Genomic DNA, 22,244 nt, shown 5'->3' on the forward strand with positions numbered 1-22,244 from the left:
GCTTAGATGGAAGGCAGGTTGGCTGATTGGATCAAAACCTCCCTGTTTTAATTTTAAGTATAATTCCAATAACAGTTGAGATTTGTGCATCATTTTTCAACTAAAAGCCACCTAGAACAGACACTATAGAACAGTACAGCACAGGAAGAGGCCCTTCATCCTACAATACTGTGCCTAACTAAATAAACTGGTTATTAAGTTCCTAACTAAACAAATCCCTTCTACCTACACAAAATCTACACCTGTCCATTCTCTATATATACACGTGCCTATCCTAAACACCTCTATTGCACTTGTTGGTAACACATTTCAGGCACCCACCGCTTTCTGTGTCAAAAAATCTTCGCCCATATATCTTTGAATTTTCCCCCTCTCACATTCATGCCTTCAATAACTTTTTCTTTGGACTAGTGATCTCTTTCCTATGGTTGTCTGGTCTAATAATGGATCATAGGCATAACCTTGATATTGAAGCCAATAATTGCTCCTGGATCAACAAACGTTACTGCTTTGATACTACTTCAGGCTTATGGATTGTCCACTGGGTTGTCATCTTTTGAATATAGTGTATTGGAATGGTCCTAACGCCTAAAATAGGAGTTGGAGGCGGTGAATTCTCCCTTGCGGATGCTCCATAATCAATATGATCATGGCAGGTCCTTCAGCTCAACACCATACTTCTGCTCTGTCTTCATATTCTTAGAAGCTTTTGTTTCTAGAAATCTAACTCTTTTTGGTAGGACTGGCACGGTAGCTTAGGGGGTAGTGTAACATTATTACAGTGCCAGTGACTCGGGTTGAAATCTGCTGCTTTCTGAAAGGAGTTGTATGTGACCATGACTATGTGGGTTTACATAGAATGCTCCAGTTCCTCCCACACTCCAACGACATAAGGTTAATAGAGTTGTGAAGGGGCTATTACAATGTTGTATCTCTAAATTTAAAAAAAATCAGGATAATGTTCTCAATTTCCTTCTGTGGTAGGCAATTCCATAGAATCACCATCCTCTGACTGAAGTAATTTCTCCTCAATTCAATACTAAATGTCTGATCCATATCCTGAAATTATGATCCTTTTTTCTTGATTTTTCCTTTCTGCCCCACCTTAGCCAAAGGAAATATCCATCCTGTATCCAATCTGTCTCTACACGGTTGATACTTCGGCGAGATCACCTCTCATTGTAAAGCAAATGATTGAGTACAGGCTGTATCAACTCAATGCAACAAACAAAATTCTGGATGAACTCAGTTGCTCAGGCAGTAGAAATGGAACTTCGAGATTTCAGTTTGAGATTCTTCATCTTGACTGGATGAAGGGTCTTGATCCAAAAAGTTGAATGTCCTTTTCCCTTCATAGGTGTTGCCAACCCATTGCATTCTTCCAAAATTTTCCAGAGTCCAGCAACTGCAGTCCCTTGTGTCTCCATAGTCAGTCCAATCCCAGAAATCAGACTAATGAATCTTTACCATACTCCCTAAAAGGTATTTATACTCTTTCCTTTAGTAAGGAGAGCAATAATGCACACAGCATTTCAGGGGTGATCTCACCTATTGTACATCATCTTCTTCAGGATAATTAAAAGACAGTGTTAGATTTGGGTAAAATGGACAATACTCCTTCTTTCAATACCTATGTAAGTTGAATGTAACTCACTTTTTATACATACAATCAGTCTATGTATATAAGCTAAGCAATTGTGTTTATATTAATTGTGTTTTATTGTGTTATTTATGATTATTGCATTTTCTTACTGCATCAGATCTGGAGTACTAATAGTTTCATTTTCTTTTACCCTTGCGGAATGAAGAATAATAAAAAACAATCTTGAATCTTGATGTTTTAATACCATTTTGTTGTATTTTTTTAAAGTTGGTATAGAAGTGGATGAACTTGTATATTGAAATCTCTGCTGGTTTCACTTCAGGCTGGGAACAGTTCAGAACGAGGTGCAGCGTGTCTCACAAGGCTTTCCCCAGTGGTCTGGCATTTCCCTCACTCAAGCCTAAAAGGGTGGTCAGGTGGCAACCAAGGCTGTCAACAGGTGAGATTCGATCAAGAACTGAAGTATTTAATACGATCTAGTCACTCCATTCTAGGAAGGCTGTTGAGGCTTCAGAGAGGGTGCAGAAGAGGTTTGCCAGAATGCTGCCTGGATTAGGGTCTGTTTACTATAAAGGGAGACTGAACAAATATGGGTTGTTGTTTTCTGGACTGGTGGAAGCTGAGAGATGATCTGATAGAGGTTTATAAGATTATGAGAAGCATAGATAGAGAGAAAGTATCTTTTTTTTTCCCAGGGTTAAAATGCTTTAGACTAGAGGGCATGAATTTAAGGTGAGAGGGGATAATTTCAAAGGAGATGTGAGGGGCAAGTTTTTTAGATGGAGAATGGTGGGTGCCTGGAATGCACTGCCTGGGGCAATGGTAATGCAGATACATTGGGGACGTTTAAGAGACATTTGGATAGACACATGAATGCGAGGAAATTGAGGAATTAGACAATGTGTAGGAAGAAATGATTAGGTGGCCATTTGATCACTAATTTAATTGGTTCAGCACAACATTGAGGGATGAAGGGCCTTCTCTGTGCTGTACTGTCCTATAATCTATGTTTTATGTTTTATCTGCAACTCTCTCCAATCTGCTCATTATTGCATGGAAATTTTGATTCTTGTTAAAATTTGTTTAACACTGTTGCGCTAAACTGCAGGTGTCTCACTGATCGAAGGACCCTGGTTCCATGCTGACCTTGGCAATTACATCTTTTTGCCCACATAACTCATAGATGCTCCAGTTTCTTCCCAGATTCCAAACATCGTTTGGGTTGTTAGGTTAATTAGCTGCTGTAAAGTGCCAGGTATAAGACCGTGAGATTGTAAGATGTAGGAACAGCTTTAGGCCACTTGGCCCATTAGGTCTGTGCCACCATTTGATCATGTCTGATTTATATTCCCTCTATAATTGTAAAAGTATCTTCTGCATTCTGTTTTCCATTTTGCTACTCTACTTAAGTGAGGCACAGTCTGTCAAAATGACATGTAAGCTAAAGCTCTTCATTCTATCTTGCTATCTGCAACAATAATAGCACAATTCCATAAGACCATCAGATATTGCAGCAGATTTAACCCACTTGGCCCATTAGGTGTACACTGGTAATCAATCATGGCTGGTTTATTTTCCTCCACGACCTCATTCCCCTGCCTCCTCCCCATAATCTTTGAAACCCTTACTAATCTAAAAACCTGTCAACCTCTGCTTTAAATATACCCAGTAACTTGACCTCCAGTGAATTCCACAGACTCACCATCTGCTGGCTAAAGATATCCTTCCTCCTTCTATACTAAAGAGACATTCTCCTATTCTGAGTCTGTGCCCTCTAATCCTAGACTCTGCTGTAATGGAATCATCCTCTCCATGTCCACTCTATTTAGGTTTTCAATATTTGGTGGGTGTTAGCAAGATAAATTGAAGGGAAGTTGATGGACATTTGTGAGAAAAGGTTGCAGGCACACAGGGAAATAAGGAATGGGAGAATGGACTTGTGGGGATAGCTGTCTCATGATTAATAAGTATGATGGGCTGAATAGCCTCTTTCTGTATCATTAGCTGTGTATAACACAACAGTATTTCTTCTATTTTCTGTCATTAATATCTAACTAGTTTCTTTTTCAAAATCATGCTTGCCCACAGCCAACCAATGCCTAGAAATTGGATTCTACACAATTTTTAAAAAAATTGGCACCTTGTTTATTAGTATTAGTTTATTATTGTCACATGTTCCAAGATACAGTGAAATTCTTATCTTGCATACTGTTCATGCAGATCAAATTATTACACAGTACATTGAACTAGAACAAGGTAAGGCAATAACAATGCTGAATAAAGTGTGAAAGCTACAGTGAAAGTCCAGTGCAGCTAAGCTATAAAATGCAAGATCATAGATTGATACTAGAGTGTCAGGCCAAGAATCCATCTTGTCTTTCAAGAGGTCCATTCAAAAGTCTGATGACAGTAGCACTGAAATCTTCCACTCTTAGTATGTGCTTTCCAACTTTTGTATCTTTTGCCCAATCGGAGGAGGAGGAGGAGAAGAAGAAGGAACGTCCAGGGTAGGTGGGGTCTTTGTTATGCTTGCTTCTTTACTGAGGGAGCAAGAAGTACAGACGGAATCCACAGAGGGGAGGCTGGTTCCTCTAATATGCTGGGGCTGTGTCTATAACTCTGCAGTTTCTTGCGGTCACATGCAAAGCAGTTGCCATACCAAGCCATTATGCATTCAGATACAATACTTTCTATGGTGCACCAATAAAAATTGGCAATTATTGCTGGGGACATGCTGAACTTCTTTAGCCTCCTGGGAGTGTAAAGGTATTGGTGAGCTTACATGGCCGTGATATCAATGGAGTTGGTTCAAGACAGTCTACAGGTGGCCTTTACACTTGGAAACATGAAGCTCCCAACACTGTTCATGTAGACAGGAACATATACACCACCTCCCTTTCTGAAGACAATGACCAGCTCTTTTGTTTTCTTGATGTTGAGGGAAAGGTTGTCATGTCACCAGGTCACTATCTCCCTTCTGTACTCTGACTCATCATTATTTGAAATGCAGCCTCCTCCAACGGTATCATCTGCAAACTTGAAGACAGACTTAGAGTGGAATATAGCCATGCAGATTCAGCCTTAATCCTAAAAACTCACTAACAAGTATTAAATTAGTTGAAGTGCCCCTTTGAAAAGCGACTAGGCTGTTTTTGCCCAATTTTGGATCATTTGTTCATGACCTGTGTAACTTCTAACATTTGCCATCATATTGAAGCTGTGTAGGATCATGGAAAGTGAGTCAGTCTTGAATCTCCTTATATACACTGTAAGCGTTCTAAAGGCTGGCATGGGGAGATGGAAACGTGCAGGGGTGATGGATGCAAATCCACACTTTGCCATATCACAGACTTCTATCCACTACTTTAAGTGCATCTTCTAAGTCAGTTCCCTTGGTTAGTAGTAAGGGTCTATGGCATATAAAAAAAATTGGAACCCATGTTCTAAGTGGCCGCAAACCAGAAGTCAAAGATGTTTAGAGTGATGGGTTACTCAACATAGAGAGACAAATCAGTCAGTTGAAACCTGGGGGAGGGGGGTGGGTGTAAAATACCTATATTGCACTTTAATTTATGTGTGCTTGGCAACTTAGAGTAAGATAGTGTTCTTGTTTACTGTGAGTTAAAAACACAGGTAATAAGCTGAACGTTTAAATTATTAGGACTTCCAGTCAAGATGGCAATGGTTCAGTCGCTTAAAACTATCACTCCATTTTATTTCTTGTCTCTGCACTTCTTCTCTCCTTTTTTTTTACTCCAGATCATTAATTTTTGTATTCTCCTTCCTGCCTGCATATATGCCTGTCTTATAATGGCTTCAAAGCTCACGAAATTGGGGAAAAAAGTTTCAGCAACTGGTTCCTCAGCCACGATTGTCTCCATTTTGGAACAGCACCAACATGATATAATATCTGAATTTAAGTCTTCTTTCAGTTCGTTGGTGTCTAAATTGGATCAAATTCATTCCAAAGTGGAGGCTCATGCCGAACGTCTTTATCATCTTGCGTTCGCTACTGATGATTTAGAATGTCTTTTTCACAATTTGGAAGCCGCTTGTTCCAGCTTGAAAGAACATAACAGCAAGTTGACATCCAAAGTCACTGACCTGGAAAGTTGGAGCAGACGTCATAATCTATGAATCCTCGGCTTTCCGGAGGCTATCCAACGTGGATCTCCTGTTGAATTTTTTTCTACTGTACTCAGTGAGACTTTTGAGAAAGACATTCTTCCGACCCCACCTGAGTTAGACAGAGCACACTGCACCTTCGCGCCTAAGACTGAGTTGGGCCATAGGCCACCTCCAGTAATTCTGTGTTTCCATTGTTATAAGGTGAAAGACCTTTTGATTATGGAGGCACATCGGAGAGGAAAGTTGGATTACAAGGGTCATTCTATTCGTATTGTTGAGGATTACGCTCCGCAAGTTCTGAGCCTTCGTGCCAAGTATAAAGGAGTTATGGAAGAGTTTTATAATCGGGGATTCAGGCCTCTCTGCATTTTCTAGCTTGTCTCCAAATAACTCTTAGTACTGGAGACAAAAAGTGGTTTAATTCGGTTACGGAAACTCAGAAATTTATCGAAAGCCTGTCACTTTGACTTCCTCAGACTTGGTCTGATTAATTAAAATGGCGCATAAGTACTTTTTTTTTTCTTTTTTTTTCTTCTTGATCACTCTTTTTTAAGCCAGTGAATTTTCTTCATAGTTTTTCATGGGTAGGTTACTGTGGATTATTACTTCGAGTTCAGTCTAATACTTTTTGGTGGTATCGTTTTTCTTTTCTTGTATAATTTTAATTCGTAGTGCGTAAGTTTTCTGGTTTTTCAATTGTTACCTAAATGGAGCTTATGATGATGTTAAGAAACTGGAAGTTGGTTTTTGGGGTGGTTATTTTCTGAAGAGCTTGCTGCTGATTTTTGGTAGCTTTCTTCTCATGGGATTTGAGGGAGTGGGGAAGGATCTCTATTGCCATTAGCATCTTTAAAACCTTTGGTTATTTTTTGTTATTCAGGACATATTTTTGTCCTGATTCTATTGTTTTATACTTTTGCACCAAAGCCGTTGTTTAAAAGTTTGATTTTGTTTATGCCTATTACCCTCTATGTTTTTTTAAATCATGATGGTTATTCTGTTGAATTTTATAAGCTGGAATGTTAAGGGATTGAACCATCCTGTTAAAAGAAGGAAGGTGTTTTCACATCTTAAGCAGCTTAAAGCTGTAATTGCTTTTTTTGCAAGAAACACATATTCATAGTTCTGCTAATTCTCATCTCATGTCAAGGTGCGTTGGTCAGCACTTCCATTCTACCTTTCCGGCTAAAGCCAGGGGGGTCTCAGTACTTATTAGCCAAAATGTTCCCTTTGAGCTTCACAACACAGTATCTGATACAAATGGTTGTTTTATTATTGTCTCTGGGAAATTGTATAATACTAGGGTAACCTTGGCTAACCTGTATGCTCCCAATTCGGATGATATGGAGTTTTTTGATCATTTTTTTTTCTCTTTATTGCCTGATATGAGTTTATATTCTCTTATATTGGGCGATGATTTTAATTGTTGGTTAGATCCAGTTTTGGATCAATCATCCTCTGTTCCTAGATTACCAAGTAAATCTGCTTTATCAATTTGGTCCTTCCTTTGTAATTATGGTATTTCTGACGTGTGGCATTTTTTCCATCCAAGTGAGAGAGATTATTCTTTTTTTTCACATGTCCATCATACTTTTACTAGAATTGATTATTTTTTAATTGATGACCTGCTGATTCCATCTGTTTGCTCTTGTGATTATCAGAGTATATTGATTTCAGATCATGCCCCAGTTACCCCGTCTATAATTTTTCCTGGTTTCCCTCAAATAAGTAAACATTGGCATTTTAATCGGACCTTGTTGTCAGATAATGATTTTGTAAAATTTATGAAGGACCAGATAACTTTTTAAAAAAATACTATTATGTCATCTGATATCTCATCTCTGGTTGTCTGGGATGCCATGAAAGCACATCTGAGGGGTCAAAAACTTTCATGTACTGCGAATCTGAAAAGAAAGACCTATTCAGCGCGATTAGGTTTGGTCAGTCAAATTAAAGCAACAGACCAACTACATGCCCAGACCAAAAATCCAGAACTGTACAAGTGGAACTTCAAACTAAATTTGACCTCATTTCCACCCACCCAGTTGAATGGCAACTTCTCGAAAGTAAGAGTCGGTTTTATATTCATGGTGATAAATCTGGTAAATATTTTGTCAACCAATTAAGACGCTTTAGAGCTAAACAACAAATTACAAAAATTGGAATGAGGAAAGGGAACATCACTTTGAATCATTCTGAAATTAATGGCATATTCAAGAATTATTATTTTCGACTCTATACCTCAATCTTTAAATAATAGTATTTCTGTTAAGCATTTCTTAAATGGTTTAAATATTCCTTTTATAAATCATTGTCCTCACTGCTTTTGCCTCAGTTATTCTTAGTTTTATCTGATTCATTTAAACATTGTAAATTGCCAGCATCATTTAATGAGGCAGGCATCATTCTTTTAGGTAAAGATCCAAGAGGAAATTGGCCTTTACTCTTCGTATAGGCCAATTTCTTTGTTAAATGTTGTTGTTAAAGTTTTGGCTTGTAGATTGGAGAACATTGTACCCTCAATTATTTCTGAAGATCAAACTGGTTTTATTAAAAATAGCCTCCTTTTTCCTAATATATGACGTCTATTAAATATCTTATATTCACCCTCCACTGGGATTCTTGAATGTGTCATTTCTCTTGATGTGCAGTGGAATTATCTTTTTGCGGTTTTAGAAAAATTTGATTTTGGGCAAAGTTTTATTACATGGATTAAATTGCTATATTCATGTCCCACTGCTTCTGTTTTGGCTAACTCTCAGCAATCCCAGCCCTTTAGTCTTAAACGTGGCACCCGACAAGGGTGTCCCTTAAGTCCCTTACTTTTTGATCTGGCCTTGGAGCCACTGGCAATTGCGTTTCATAGCTGTGCTGAATTGATGGGGATTTTGGGGGGGGGGGAGGCTGCTGAGCATAAAGTTTCTCTTTATGCCAATGATCTTTTACTTTTTATATCAAATTTGACTTTTACTTTTTATATCACTTCCTTACCCCCAATGTTTTTACATCTTAATAAATTTAGCCAGCTTTCCGGGTACAAACTTTACTAACATAAGAGTGGACTCTTTCCAATTAATAGAGAAGCACATATATTAGAATTTCATGACTTCCATTTTAAAGTAGTAAATAATAAATTTACTTACCTCGGCATTGTAGTAACAAGGAACTTTAAGAGTCTGTTTTGAGAAAATTTTTACTAATCCTTTAAATTCTACAAAACAGAGTTTGACACAGTGGTAACCCCTGTCCATGTCTCTGGTAGGTCAAATTAATGTTGTTAAAATGTATATCCTACCTAAATTTTTATACTTATTTCAATCTTTACCAATTTTTATTTCTAAATCTTTTGTTGATTTATTAGATTCTATTATTTTGTCCTATCTATGCAAGGGAAAATGTTCCAGACTTAATAAAGTTCACCTTCAAAATCCCAAAAGGGAAAGTGGTATGGCCTTGCCTAATTTTCGTTTATATTACTGGGTAGCCAATATTCATTGTCTTACTTTTTGGTCTTTCTTTCATAATCAGCCTGACTGCCCAAAATGGGTGGCAATGGAGTTGAATTCTAGTAAGGATTTTTCCTTTTCTGCACTTCTTGGATCCGCACTTCCTTGTCATTTGTCTGGACTAATTGTTAATCCTCTTATTAGACATACTTTGAGAATATGGCTCTGATCAAAAAAATATAATGGCCTTCACTGTTTCTCTCCTTCAGCCCCTATTTTACATATCCATCTTTTTTGACCTTCTATGAAAGTCGATGAGGGTAAAGCAGCGGATGTTGTCTATATGGACTTCAGCAAGGCCTTTGACAAGGTTCCACATGGAAGGTTAGTTAGGAAGGTTCAATAGTTAGGTATTAATATTGAAATAGTAAAATGGATTTGACAGTGGCTGGATGGGAGATGCCAGAGAGTAGTTGTGGATAACTGTTTGTCAGGTTGGAAGCCGGTGACTAGTGGTGTGCCTCAGGGATCTGTACTGGGTCCAATGTTGTTTGTCATATACATTAACGATCTGGATGATGGGGTGGTAAATTGGATTAGTAAGTATGCAGATGATACTAAGATAGGTGGCGTTGTGGATAATGAAGTAAGTTTTCAAAGCTTGCAGAGAGATTTAGGCCAGTTAGAAGAGTGGGCTGAATGATGGCAGATGGAGTTTAATGCTGATTAGTGTGAGGTGCTACAGTTTGGTAGGATTGATCAAAATAGGACATAAATGGTAGGGCATTGAAGAATGCAGTAGAACAGAGTGATCTAGGAATAATGGTGCATAGTTCCCTGAAGGTGGAATCTCATGAGGATAGGGTGGTGAAAAAAGTTTTTGGTATGCTGGTCTTTATAAATCAGAGCATTGAGTATAGGAGTTGGGATGTAATGTTAAAATTGTACAAGGTATTGGTAAGGCCAAATTTGGAGTATTGTGTACAGTTCTGGTTGCCGAATTATAGGAAAGATGTCAACAAAATAGAGAGAGTACAGAGAAGATTTACTAGAATGTTACCTGGATTTCAGCACCTAAGTTACAGAGAAAGTTAGGTCTTTATTCTTTGGAGCATAGAAGGTTGAGGGGGGACTTGATAGACGTATTTAAAATTATGAGGGGGATAGATAGAGTTGACGTGGATAAGCTTTTTCCATTGAGTGTAGGGCAGATTCAAAAAAGAGAACATGAGTTGAGAGTTAGGGGGCATAAGGTTTAGGGGTAACACGAGGGGGAACTTCTTTACTCAGAGAGTAGTTCTGTGGAACGAGCTTCCAGTAGAAGTGGTAGAGGCAGGTTTGATATTGACATTTAAAGTAAAATTGGATAGGTATATGGACAGGAAAGGAATGGAGGGTTATGGGCTGAGTGCAGGGGGTTGGTGGGACTAGGTGAGTGTAAGCATTCGGCATGGACTAGAAGGGCCAAGATGGCCTGTTTCCGTGCTGTAATTGTTATATGTTTATATGGTTATATGATTTAAATGTTTCTCTCTCTGATGAGGTTTGGGATTCAATTCTTAAATCAGTTAACTCAACCTCTTTATGTGCTCGCCACTGCCTTCTGCAGTTCAAAGTTGTACATAGGGCTCATACGTCTAAAACTAAATTATTGCAGTTTTATCCTGATATTATTCCCTTTTCTGATAAGTGTAAAGGAGGTGAGACTTCTCTTATTCATATGTATTGGGCCTGTTTGGAGAAATTTTGGAGATTTTTTAAAACTTTATTCATATTCTTAATTGTCATGCAGAACCTAAGCCTTTGATTGCTCTTTTTGGCACCTTGGCTGAAGTTGACATGCATTTGAGTCGAACATTATCTTTTGCATTGCTTTTGGCTAAGTTCTTCTTAGGTAGAGAGATGTTTCCCCACCCACTCATGTTCAATGGCTTAGAGATATTATGTCCTGCTTAGACCTTGAAAAGATTTATTATTCACTTCTTAATTCGGACATAAAGTTTCACAAAGTGTGGGGACCTTTTCTTGAATACTTTCACAATTCCTCTTTAGATTAAAGGTTTGTCCTTTTTTTGTATTACAATCCCTTACTTTCAGCTTTTTTTTCTGGTTAAGTTTTATGTTTTTTTCTGATGTGAAATACATTATAGTTTAGGGAATAGGCATTATACTTTTTTATATTTACAGCTCTGTGGTAACAAACGCTCTGATTAACTTTTCTTTACATTGCAATGGTTGGCTTGGAGTTTTGTAGTGGTAGGGTGGGGAGGATACTAACTTCATATGATTTAATTTTTGGTGCTTCTTCTGTATTGTTATGAATTGTGTGTTGGACACATTTGTTTTGCACTGTATAAATCTCCATTTTTTGGGGGGGTTTTCTGTTGTAGTGTAGAAACTTATATAAAAAAAATAAAAAAAGTATTAATGGATGCCACACATATTGCCAATGAGGTCAACACATGGGAAGCTGGAAGAACTCCGCAGGGCAAGCAGCATCTATGGAGGGAAATAGACAGTTGATGGTTTTGGTGGAGATCCATCCAGATGATGCGTCTCTTCCTACTTTCTTTTCTGCCATGGTTCATTGTCCTCTCCTGTTAGATTTGTTCTTTTACAGCTCTTTGCTGCTTTCACCTGTTGTCACCTGGCTTCTTACTCCATCTCCCCTCCTCACCCATCTACCTACCGTCCACCTCACCTGAACTTACCTATAACTTGACAGCTGATACGTCTCATCCCCATCCCCCACCCTCCAACCTTTTCATCCAGCTTCCATCCCTTCGTTTCCAGTCCTGATGAAGGGTCTTGACACAAAATGTTGACAGTATATCCCCTCCATAGATGTTGCCTAATTTGCTGAATTCCTCCAGCATTTTATGGGCAGTATGCTGATCAAAATTTCCAGCACCTACAGAGTACTGGTGTTCCTTTCCCTCCACTGATGCTGCCTGACCTGCTGACTTCCTCCAGCATTGCGATTGCTCTTCTAGATTACAGCATCTGCAGGTCTCTAGTATCATCTGGCCTTTGACTTGGGTATCAGAGGGATTTCCAAGTTGCCAGCTTATCTGCTTACTTGTGATAAGTTACTCAGTTGACCCAATGAGGTGACTCAGGAAGAGTTTTGTCTATGAGTCAGGTCTCTAACTCTTGCACTCTCATTTCTGAGAAGAGAATTCATTTAGCCATATCAGCCTCATGATGAAAGGGAACACACCTAGGATTAATCAATGGCACAGGGTCAAAATACTAGGCTATACTTTACTTCTTTTGTGTTATCCTCTTGATACTGAGTGGTTGAATATAAAAAAAACCTAGGCATTCAATACAGTATTTTTATCTTTCTTGGTTGTGCAGTTGTTTATTTTTAAGTGAAGAGCCCTGATGTTTTTATTAACCAACCTTACAGGTTGGCACAGTAGAGCTGCTGCTTCACAGTGCCAGAGACCCAGGTTTGGGTGCTGTCTATTTGGAGCTTAAACATTCTACGACCACATGAGTTTTCATTGGGTGCTCTGGTCTCCTCCCATATTCCAAAACATGCAGGTTGGTGGGTTAATTGGCCAATGCAAGTTGCCCCCAGAATGTAGGTAAGTGGTGGAATTGAAGGGAAGTTGATGGGAGTGTATGAAAGTAAAATTGGAGTATTGTAAATAAGGGGTTAGTGATCAGCATGGACTCAGTGGGCTGAAGGCCCTTTTTCTGTGCTCTTTGTCTCTTTCTAATGATTTCCAATTTGGTTCCATTTGGGAAAGTAGACTAACCTCCCCATACGCCTGATGTATCACTAGCCCTTTGGAAATGCAGTATGCTGGGGTCAAATAGTGTTTCACTATTTAAAGTGACTCCACACTCATGAACTTTAATATTTCTTGGTTTTTCCATCTTGGTGACACTTTACCCTCATTGTTTATGTGCAATAAGACATTCATTATGTATCTGTGACTTTCCTTTAGGACATCAAAGGCCAGTACTGGACCGATGAGGATTCTGATGGAGACAATGACTCTGACGAATTTCTGTATGGTGTGCAGGTAAGTAATTCCTTGGCACTGGTCATGTGATGATGAGTCTGCGGTGTACTGCTGACAACACCTAAAGTGAATTAATCACTGGAAGGGCACTGGGTTCACAGATGGCGAGGTGGATGTTTTAAAAAATACTCAGCTTCAAAGGGTGGTGGAAATCTATTCAATAATTTAAAAGGAAATCAGATATATAGGACCATACAACATAGGAGCAGAATTAGACAATTTGGCCCATTGAGTCTGCTCTGTCGCTGATATTTTTAACCACATTCTCTCTCGTTCTCCCTATATTTTTAACCCCTTACCAATCAAGAACAAGATTATCTCTGCCTTAAATACGTATAATGACTTGGCCTCTCTGTGGCAATGAATTCCACAGATTCAACTCTCTCTGGCTGAAGAAATTCCTTCTCAGCTCAGTTTTAATGAATGTCCCTTTTATTTAGAGGTTGTGCCCTCAGAATTTTGACTCTCCTACTAATGGAAACATCTTTTCTATGTCTGCTCTGTCCACAATAATCCATGCCCAGAACACTTCACAATATTCCAAATGCAGTCCAACCAAAGCCTTAGCTTTTAATGTGCAAAGGAAGTCTTCGCTAGACTGCTGTAAAAAGAACGTCAATTAGTTGAGTTGATGCCAACAAGCCAGCTGAGTAATGAAAACATAAGATCTAGGAACAGCAATGGCCACTTGGCCATTCAAGACTGCTTTGAAATTCCTTAAGATCATGGCTGGTCTTCCATCTGAACTTTCCTGCACTATCCACAACACATCTCTTGATTCCATTTAAATGCCAAAATGTGTTAATCTTTGGTTTGAATGCAATCAGTGATGGAAGCTCCATACCGCTTTAAGGTTGAGAGTTCCAAAGGTTTATATCCCCAACATAGAAATAGTTCAGTGAATTGTAGTATTAAATGACCAATCAATTTTTCTGATACATAGAAAACCTACAGCACAATACAGGACCTTTGGCCCACAAAGTTGTGCTGAACATGTCCTTAGCTTAGAAATTACTAGGCTTACCTATAGCCCTCTATTTTACTAAGGTCCATGTACCTATCTAAAAGCATAAGAGACCCTATCATATCTACCTCCACCATCATTGCAGGCAGCCCATTCCATGCACTCACCACTCTCTGAGTAAAAAACTTACCCCTGACATCTCCTCTGTACCTACTCCCCAGCACCTTAAACCTGTGTCCTCTTGTGGCAACCATTTCAGCCCTGGGAAAAAGCCTCTGACTATCCAGATGATCAATGCCTCTCATCATCTTATACAGCTCTATCAGGTCACCTCTCAACCTCCTTCGCTTCAAGGAGAAAAGGCCGAGTTCACTCAACCGATTCTCATAAGGCATGCTCCCGAATCCAGGCAACATCCTTGTAAATCTATTCTGCATCCCTTCTATGGCTTCCACGTCCTTCCTGTAGTGAGGCGACCAGAGCTGAGCACAGTACTCCAAGTGAGGTCTGACCAGGGTCGTATATAGCTGCAACATTACCTCTCGGCCCCTAAATTCGATTCCACGATTGATGAAGGCCAATACATCACACGCCTTCTTAACCACAGAGTCAACCTGCGCAGCTGCTTTGAGCGTCCTATGGAGTCGGAACTCAAGATCCCTCTGATCCTCCACACTGCCAAGAGTCTTACCGTTAATACTATATTCTGTCATTATACTTAACCTACCAAAATAAACCACTTCACACTTATCTGGGTTGAACTCCATCTGCCACTTCTCAGCCCAGTTTTGCATCCTATCAATGTCCCTCTGTAATCTCTGACAGCCCTACACACTATCCACAACATCCCCAACCTTTGTGTCACCAGTGAAATTACTAACCCATCCCTCCACTTCCTCATCCAGGTCATTTATAAAAATCACGAAGAGTAAGGGTCCCAGAACAGATCCCTGAGGCACTCCGCTGGTGATCAACCTCCATGCAGAATATGACCCGTCTAGAACCACTCTTTGCCTTCTGTGGGCAAGCCAGTTCTGGATCCACAAAGTAATGTCCCCTTGGATCCCATGCCTCCTTACTTTCTTGATAAGCCTTGCATGGGGTACCTTTTCAAATGCACCACTTGTAATCTCTTCAGCTGTGTGAAACGCCCACTGTGTTGACTCCAATCAGTCAGAAGATCTTGTTCTGTGACATTTGATGCTATGACAAATGCAAAGGCTGTCCACCAACGTCTTTGAAATCGCACTGTGCTGCAGCGGGTAGTACTGCTGCCTCACTGCTCCAGTGGCCTGAATTGGATCCTGACCTCCAATTCTGTCAGCACAGTGTTTGCACATTTCTCTCTTGTCCCCATGGTTTCCCCCCAGTGCTTCATTTTCCTCCCACATCCCAGTAATCTGCTGGTTGATAGGTTAATAGCCTACTTAAACTATGCCTGGCACAGAGGGTGAGTTGATAAAATCTTAAGGGGAAATTTCCAAAGCAGAATCAGGTTTATTAACACTGATATACATCATGAATCTTGTTTTGTGGCTGAAATACACTGCAAAACATAAAATTACTAGAAGTTGCAATAAATAAAATAGTGCAAAAGGGAAATAGTGCGGCAGTGTTTGTGGACCATTCAAAACTCTGATGACAGAGGTCAGGAAGCTGTTCCTAAAACAGTGAGTGTGGGTCTTCTGGCTCCTGAACTACCTCCTTTAATAATGAGAAGAGAGCACGTTCTAGGTGGCGTGGGTCCTTTATGATGGATTCCGCCTTCTTCAGGCACCACCTTTTGAAAGTGTCCTCGATGTTGGTGATGCTTGTGCTGTGATGGGGCTGGCTGAATCTACAATCTTCTGCAGTCCCTGTTTTAGCTGTAGAAATTTGCTAGAGTCTTTGGTAACATGCCAAACCTGCTTAAATTCCTAATGAAGTATAGCTGCTGGCGCACCTTCTTAGGGATTGCCTCAATACATTGGGCCAGGATAGATCCTTTCAGAAATTGATGTCCGAGGATTCGAAGCTGCTCTTCCTTTTCAACGCTGACCCCTCGATGAAGACTGGTATGTTTTCTTCCGATCTCCCCTTCATGAAGTGAACAATTGATTCCTTGGTGTTGTTGACACTGAATGCAAGGTTGTTGTTGTGACCACTCAGCCAGCCAGTCTATCTCTCTTCTGTACACTGCAACATCACCATCTGCGATTCTCCCAACAACAGTGTTTTCATCAGCAAGTTTATAGATGGCGTTTGAGCAGTGTCAAGTCGTAAGTGCAGAGAGTAGAGAAGTGGAGGAGCGAGACTCATTCTCCCATTGCTACTTCAATCTCTCATTGCTATGGTCGGAAGTTTCCACCTGCATCAAAAGGGTAACAATTGTACAAGTGCCCAAGAAGAGCAGCGTGAGCTGCCTTAACAACTATTGCCCAGTAGCACTCACACCTACAATGATGAAATGCTTTGAGAATTTGGTCATGATTAGAATCAACACCTGTCTCAGAAAGGACCTGGACCCACTGCAATTTGCCTTCTACAACAGATGTGATCTCAATGGCTCTCCATGGGCCTTGGATCACCTGGACAATGCAAATACCTATGTCAGGATGCTGTTTAATGACTATATCTCATCTAACACCATCATTTCTCCAGTCATGATTGAAAAGCTACAAAACCCAAGCCTCTGCAACTCCCTCTGCATCCAGATCCTCAACTTCCTAACTGGAAGATCACAATCTGTGCGGATTGGAAGAAACATCTCCACCTCGCCAACAATCAACACTGGTGCACCACAGGGGTGTGTGCTTAGCCCACTGCTCTGCTCTCTCTATGCTCATGTCTGTGTGGCTAGGCACAGCTCAAATGCCATCTATGAATTTGCTGATGATACAGCAATTGCTGGCAGAATTTCAGAGGGTGATGAAAGGGCGAACAGGAGTGAGATATACTGGTTAGTTGAGTGGTGTTGCAGCAACAACCTTGCACTCACTGTCAGCAAGACCAAAGAGCTGATTGTGGATTTTAAAAAGAGTAAGACAAGAAAACATAAACCAATCTTTATAGAGGGCTCAGGAGTGGAGAGAGTGAGCAATTTCAAGTTCCTGGATGTTAATATCTCTGAGGACCTAGCCTCTTCGCAACATATTGATGCAGCTATAAAGAAGGCAAGACAGTGGCTATCTTTCATTCAGTTTGAGAAGAAATAGTTTGTCAATTCAAATAACAGAAGACTTCTACAAATATACCATGAAGAGTATTCTGACTGGTTACATCACTGTCTGGTATGGGGGGGTGGGGCTACTGCACAAGATTGAGGTAAGCTGCAGAAACTTGTAAAATTAGTCAGCTCCATCATGGGTTCTTCAATCCATAATATCCAAGACATCTTCAAGGAGTGGTGCCTTAGGAAGGCAACGTCCATCATTAAGGATTCCCGCCATCTAGGGCATGCCCTTTCTCATTGCTTACATCAGGCGGGAGCCACAAAAGCCAAAAGGCGCTCACTCAGCGATTCAGAAATGGCTTTTTCTGCTCTGCCATCTGATTTCTAAATGGATTTTGAACCCTTGAACACTACGTCACTAATTTATTATTTTTGCTTTTTTTTGCTTATTTTAACTATTTAATAGACTATTATTACTATTTAACTATTTACTGTATTTACTGTAATTCAGTTTTAAAAAATATTTATCGTATCTTTCATTGTACTGCTGCCATAAAGTTAACAGATTTCACAAGATACTGTATGTCAGAAATATTAAACCAGATTCTGACTCTGATTCTGCTGGGATTGCTCTCAGAGTTGGAACAGATGTGATGGTTTGAATTGCCTTCTACCACACCTGAAGGGAATATGAAATAGTAGAAAACAGTAAAAAAGAGCAGACTTCAAATGCATTGTAGCAAGAGGCCACATTCTATAGATGATTTAAACTCCATATCCATGTCACTCATACTGATCTAGAATTTTAGCATAGTGTACAAATTACTGATAACTCCAAATTTCAGTCCTAATTGTGCTGGGAAGTATGTGAAATTTAAATCAAATAGGAAATTGAACAGAAAACACTACAGCACAAGTCAGGCTCTTAATTTGTGACATTCTTTTAATCTAATCCTTAATTAATCTTGCCCTTCCCTCCCACATAGCTCTTCATTTTTCTTTCATCCATGTGCTTAGCTAAGAGTTTCTTAAATGTGCCCAATGTATCTATCTCTATCACCACACCTCGCAGTACATTCCAGACACACACCACACTTGGGGTTAAAAAAAAAACACCTTTGACATTTCCCCTCAGCTTTCTTCCACTGACCTTCAATGGGATTAGCCATTTCCACCCTGGGAAAAGCTGTCATTAGAAATTCTTCATGAACTTAAAGGCTGATATTAGAGATCATGAAGTTCATTAGGATTCTATAGGAACCCTGGAGACTTTTAAAACCTGCTGGAAGAACTCAGTGAAGCAAGAATCACTGGGGGAGAAAGGAATTTGGGTTATACATTTAAAAAAAAACTTGTGTTAAATAACACTGGAAATATTATGGATCAGTTCTATGGGTTGCTTTTAATTGGCCCTTTTTATGTTTGTGTGATGATTTTGATGACCTGCTGTAATGCTTGATGATAGATACTGGAGTCCACAGAAGAAAATATTGTATAATTCTAGGCTTTATTTTGTGACAGTCCAGAGGTTAAGGTTTAATTGTGTGTATGATGTTGGAAAACTGATGATGTGATGCTAAAGTGGCTTTATATTTGCAGAGAACTTGCTTGTTCCTGATTCGTCTAAAACAGAGTGGGATATCCTTCATCATAATGAGATCATCAAAAATATTTGCTTTTTGGAGATTCAGCTTATAGCCAAAAGTGATATTCAAATAATTTGATGCAAATCTACATTACTTTTTCTTAAAAAAGCAAATAGACTGGATAATTCAAACCCAAAATCTGTTAAATTTACATTTTCACCTAATGCATTTGTGGTACAGATCTGAGATGTAATTCGCTACAATACTCATTCCCTACTGTTCAATCTCCATTTATTTTCTGATCCTTGGGGTTCTTCTAGAAGTCAAGAATGACGAGCAGTCTTAATTCCAATATTTCAATTTATTTCAGAGTACAAACAAACATACAAATATGAAGCAAACCAAATAAAGAATGGAGAAACGATGCTAAGAAGGAATTAATGCTAAGGGGTGTGAGACAAAGGAATAAAGTTGGTGCTTCAGAAAAAGCTATCACTACTATAGATAAAAGAAATTCCTTAGATAGGAATGAATTAATTAATTCATACAATTAATTAATACATAATTAATACAATTACATCACCTGGGAAATGTGCTAATACTTAGTCAATGAACAATGAGAAAGGTGATAAACTGCTAGTTTAGTTGCTTTACTGCTTTCTGTCAGTTAGTGTAAAAATGCATGAATTTGTAAAAAGTACAAACCTTATAAAAAGAATTATTACAAATAAACAGGGGTTTCCAACACTACTTATGCTATTTTGTCCCAACATCAGTCATCAAAGACTCCTTCAATATTTAGGCTATTCCACCATCTTGCAGGAGGTACAGAAGCCTGAAGTCCCATATCACCAGGTTCAGGAACAGTTACATGTGTTCAGCCATTTGGTTCTTGAACTAACCTGCACTAACTGCACTACCTCTGTGTGGTAATACTATGACCACGTTTCACTACAATAGACTTTGTTTATAATTGTTCAAATTGTGTAAAGAATTTGTATAAGTTGTGTTAAATTTATGTTTTTCTTGTGAATGCGGTGTATCTGATACTATGTGACTGTGATGCTGCTGCAAGTTTTTCATTTCATCTGTGCACACGTGTTTGTGGATATGACGATTAACCTGTCTTTGACTTCTCACTTTGTAATTAAGAAAGAACTTGAGAGATACAGAGATACATATATGTATGTATATATATATATAAATAAATAAAATATAATATAAAATAACTACATTTTTGTAATAACAATTAATCTATTAAGTAGCCAGATACAAGTGCTGTGATCAATACTGCAGAAACAAATTTTTAAATGCTTCTAGAAAATGCAGAAGCTGCTAGACTACAATTGCTGGAAAGTTCACTGAACAGTTACACATACTATATTGGTGATTATATAAAAATACAACAAAGTACAGGAAAGGTAAGCTACAAGAAAAAAATAGTAAAATAGTAACATATTTACAAGTTTGATTAGGGCAAAGGGATAACCAGGAGAAAATGTAGGCACCATTAGGAAGCAAAGTGATGGTCTGCAGATGGATTTGGAGGACATTAGTGAGGTTTTGAATGAATACTCATCTGTATCCATTGAGAAGAAGATATTGTAGTTGGGAGATTCAGGAGGGGAACCAGGATCCCAGAGGAAATTATCATTGGAAAGGAAAAAGTGTTAGATGTCTTATGGGGCTTTAAGATCAGGAAGTCATCTTGGTCAACATTAGCAAATTGGGTCACAGGGCATGTTTCTGTGTTATATATCTCTATAACCCTAAAGATAAATTCATAGTGCCATATGAATGTATCTCAGGATGATAGGCAAGGGAAGAGATTTCCGGGGCTCTGGCAGATATTCTGAAAACTTATAAGGCTATTGATGAGGTGCTGGGTGACTGGAAGAAAGGAATGTGGTATCTTTATTCAAAAATGGAAACAAGAATAAGCCAAGATGACTGTAGGTCCAATTGTCAGTAGGTGGAAAGTATTAGAAAAAATTCTGTGGGACAAGTTAATCTGCACTTGGAAAAGCAGAGATCGGTCAGATAAGGTTAGCATAGCTTCGTTAATGGAAGGTCCTATACTGATAGAATAATTTTTGAGGAGGTAGCTAAGTCTGTTGATGAGATTAGATGGTTGATGTCATCCACATGGAATTTCAGTTAAGCCTTTAAGAAGAACCTACAAGAGAAACTGGTCCAGATGGTTAAGAGCCCATGGGATCTAGGGCTGGTTGGCAGGATCCAAATTTGGCTTGGTGGCAGGTGGTATCAGGTGATTGTTGAACAATACAAAAAATGTTGGAGGAGCTCAGCAGGTCAAGCAGGATTTATGGAGAGAAATAAACAGTCAATGTTTCAGGCTGAGACCCTTTATCAGGACTGGAAAGGAGGGGGAAGAAATCAGAATAAACGAGTAGGGGAGGGGGAGGAATAGGTACTGGTAGGTGATAGGTGAATCTAGGTAAGAGAGAGAGAGGCAGGGGTATGGGGAAGGGGGAGTAATAGGAAGAATGTGAGAAGTTGGGAGGTTAATGTGGGAAGGCCAAATATTGTAGAAGAGAGAATAGATAATAGACAATAGACAGTAGGTGCAGGAGTAGGCCATTTAGCCCTTCGAGCCAGCACCACCAATCACTGTGATCATGGCTGATCACTCACAATCAGTACCCCATTCCTGCCTCCTCCCCACATCCCTTGACTCCGCTATCTTTAAGAGCTCTATCTAGCTCCTTCTTGAAAGCATCCAGAGAATTGGCCTCCACTGACTTCTGAGGCAGAGCATTCCACACCCCCACAACTCTCTGGGTGAAAAAGTTTATTCTCACCTCTGTTCTAAATGGCCTACCCCTTATTCTTAAACTGAGACCTCTGGTTCTGGACTCCCCCAACATCGGGAATATGTTTCCTGCCTCTAGCATGTCCAATCCCTTAATAATATGATAGGAGAGGACTGTAGACCATGGAATAAGGGAAGGATGCAGGGAAAAAGAGAGAGGAAGGTGAAAGTGATGGGCTGGGCATGGTCAGGGTGGAGATGGTATTGAAACAGAAGCAGCAGCAGTTACCGGAAGTTATGGAAATCAATGATCATGGCATCAGGTTGGAGAGTATGAAGTTGGAATATGATGTGTTGCTTCTCCAATTTATGCCTGGCTTCAACGTAACAATGCAGGAGCATTGTTGCTTCAGTCCACCACAAGAGGATTGTTGAGGGATTGTTTACTGTGATTAGAGGCCTGTGACTAGTGGTATACTGAAGAGACCAGATGGAAGTTTGCTGTTTGTTATATTAATTAGAAACCTGGATGTGAATGAAAGAGCTATGGTTAGCA

The 22,244-nt window shown here is 39.4% G+C and overlaps 1 protein-coding gene across 1 annotated transcript in view; it reads left to right on the plus strand.

The window, feature by feature from the left end:
• Positions 1-22,244, plus strand: part of LOC132379254 (protein mono-ADP-ribosyltransferase PARP6) — a 217,487-nt gene that overhangs the window by 100,812 nt on the left and 94,431 nt on the right. Inside the window, exons 5-6 of the mRNA XM_059946956.1 lie at positions 1,926-2,042; positions 13,137-13,214. Of these exons, the coding sequence (XP_059802939.1) occupies positions 1,926-2,042; positions 13,137-13,214 (195 nt within the window). The remainder of the gene's footprint in view (positions 1-1,925; positions 2,043-13,136; positions 13,215-22,244) is intronic.

This window comes from Hypanus sabinus, chromosome 21, assembly GCF_030144855.1.
Source record: "Hypanus sabinus isolate sHypSab1 chromosome 21, sHypSab1.hap1, whole genome shotgun sequence".
In the NCBI taxonomy this organism is placed as follows: Eukaryota; Metazoa; Chordata; class Chondrichthyes; order Myliobatiformes; family Dasyatidae; genus Hypanus; species Hypanus sabinus.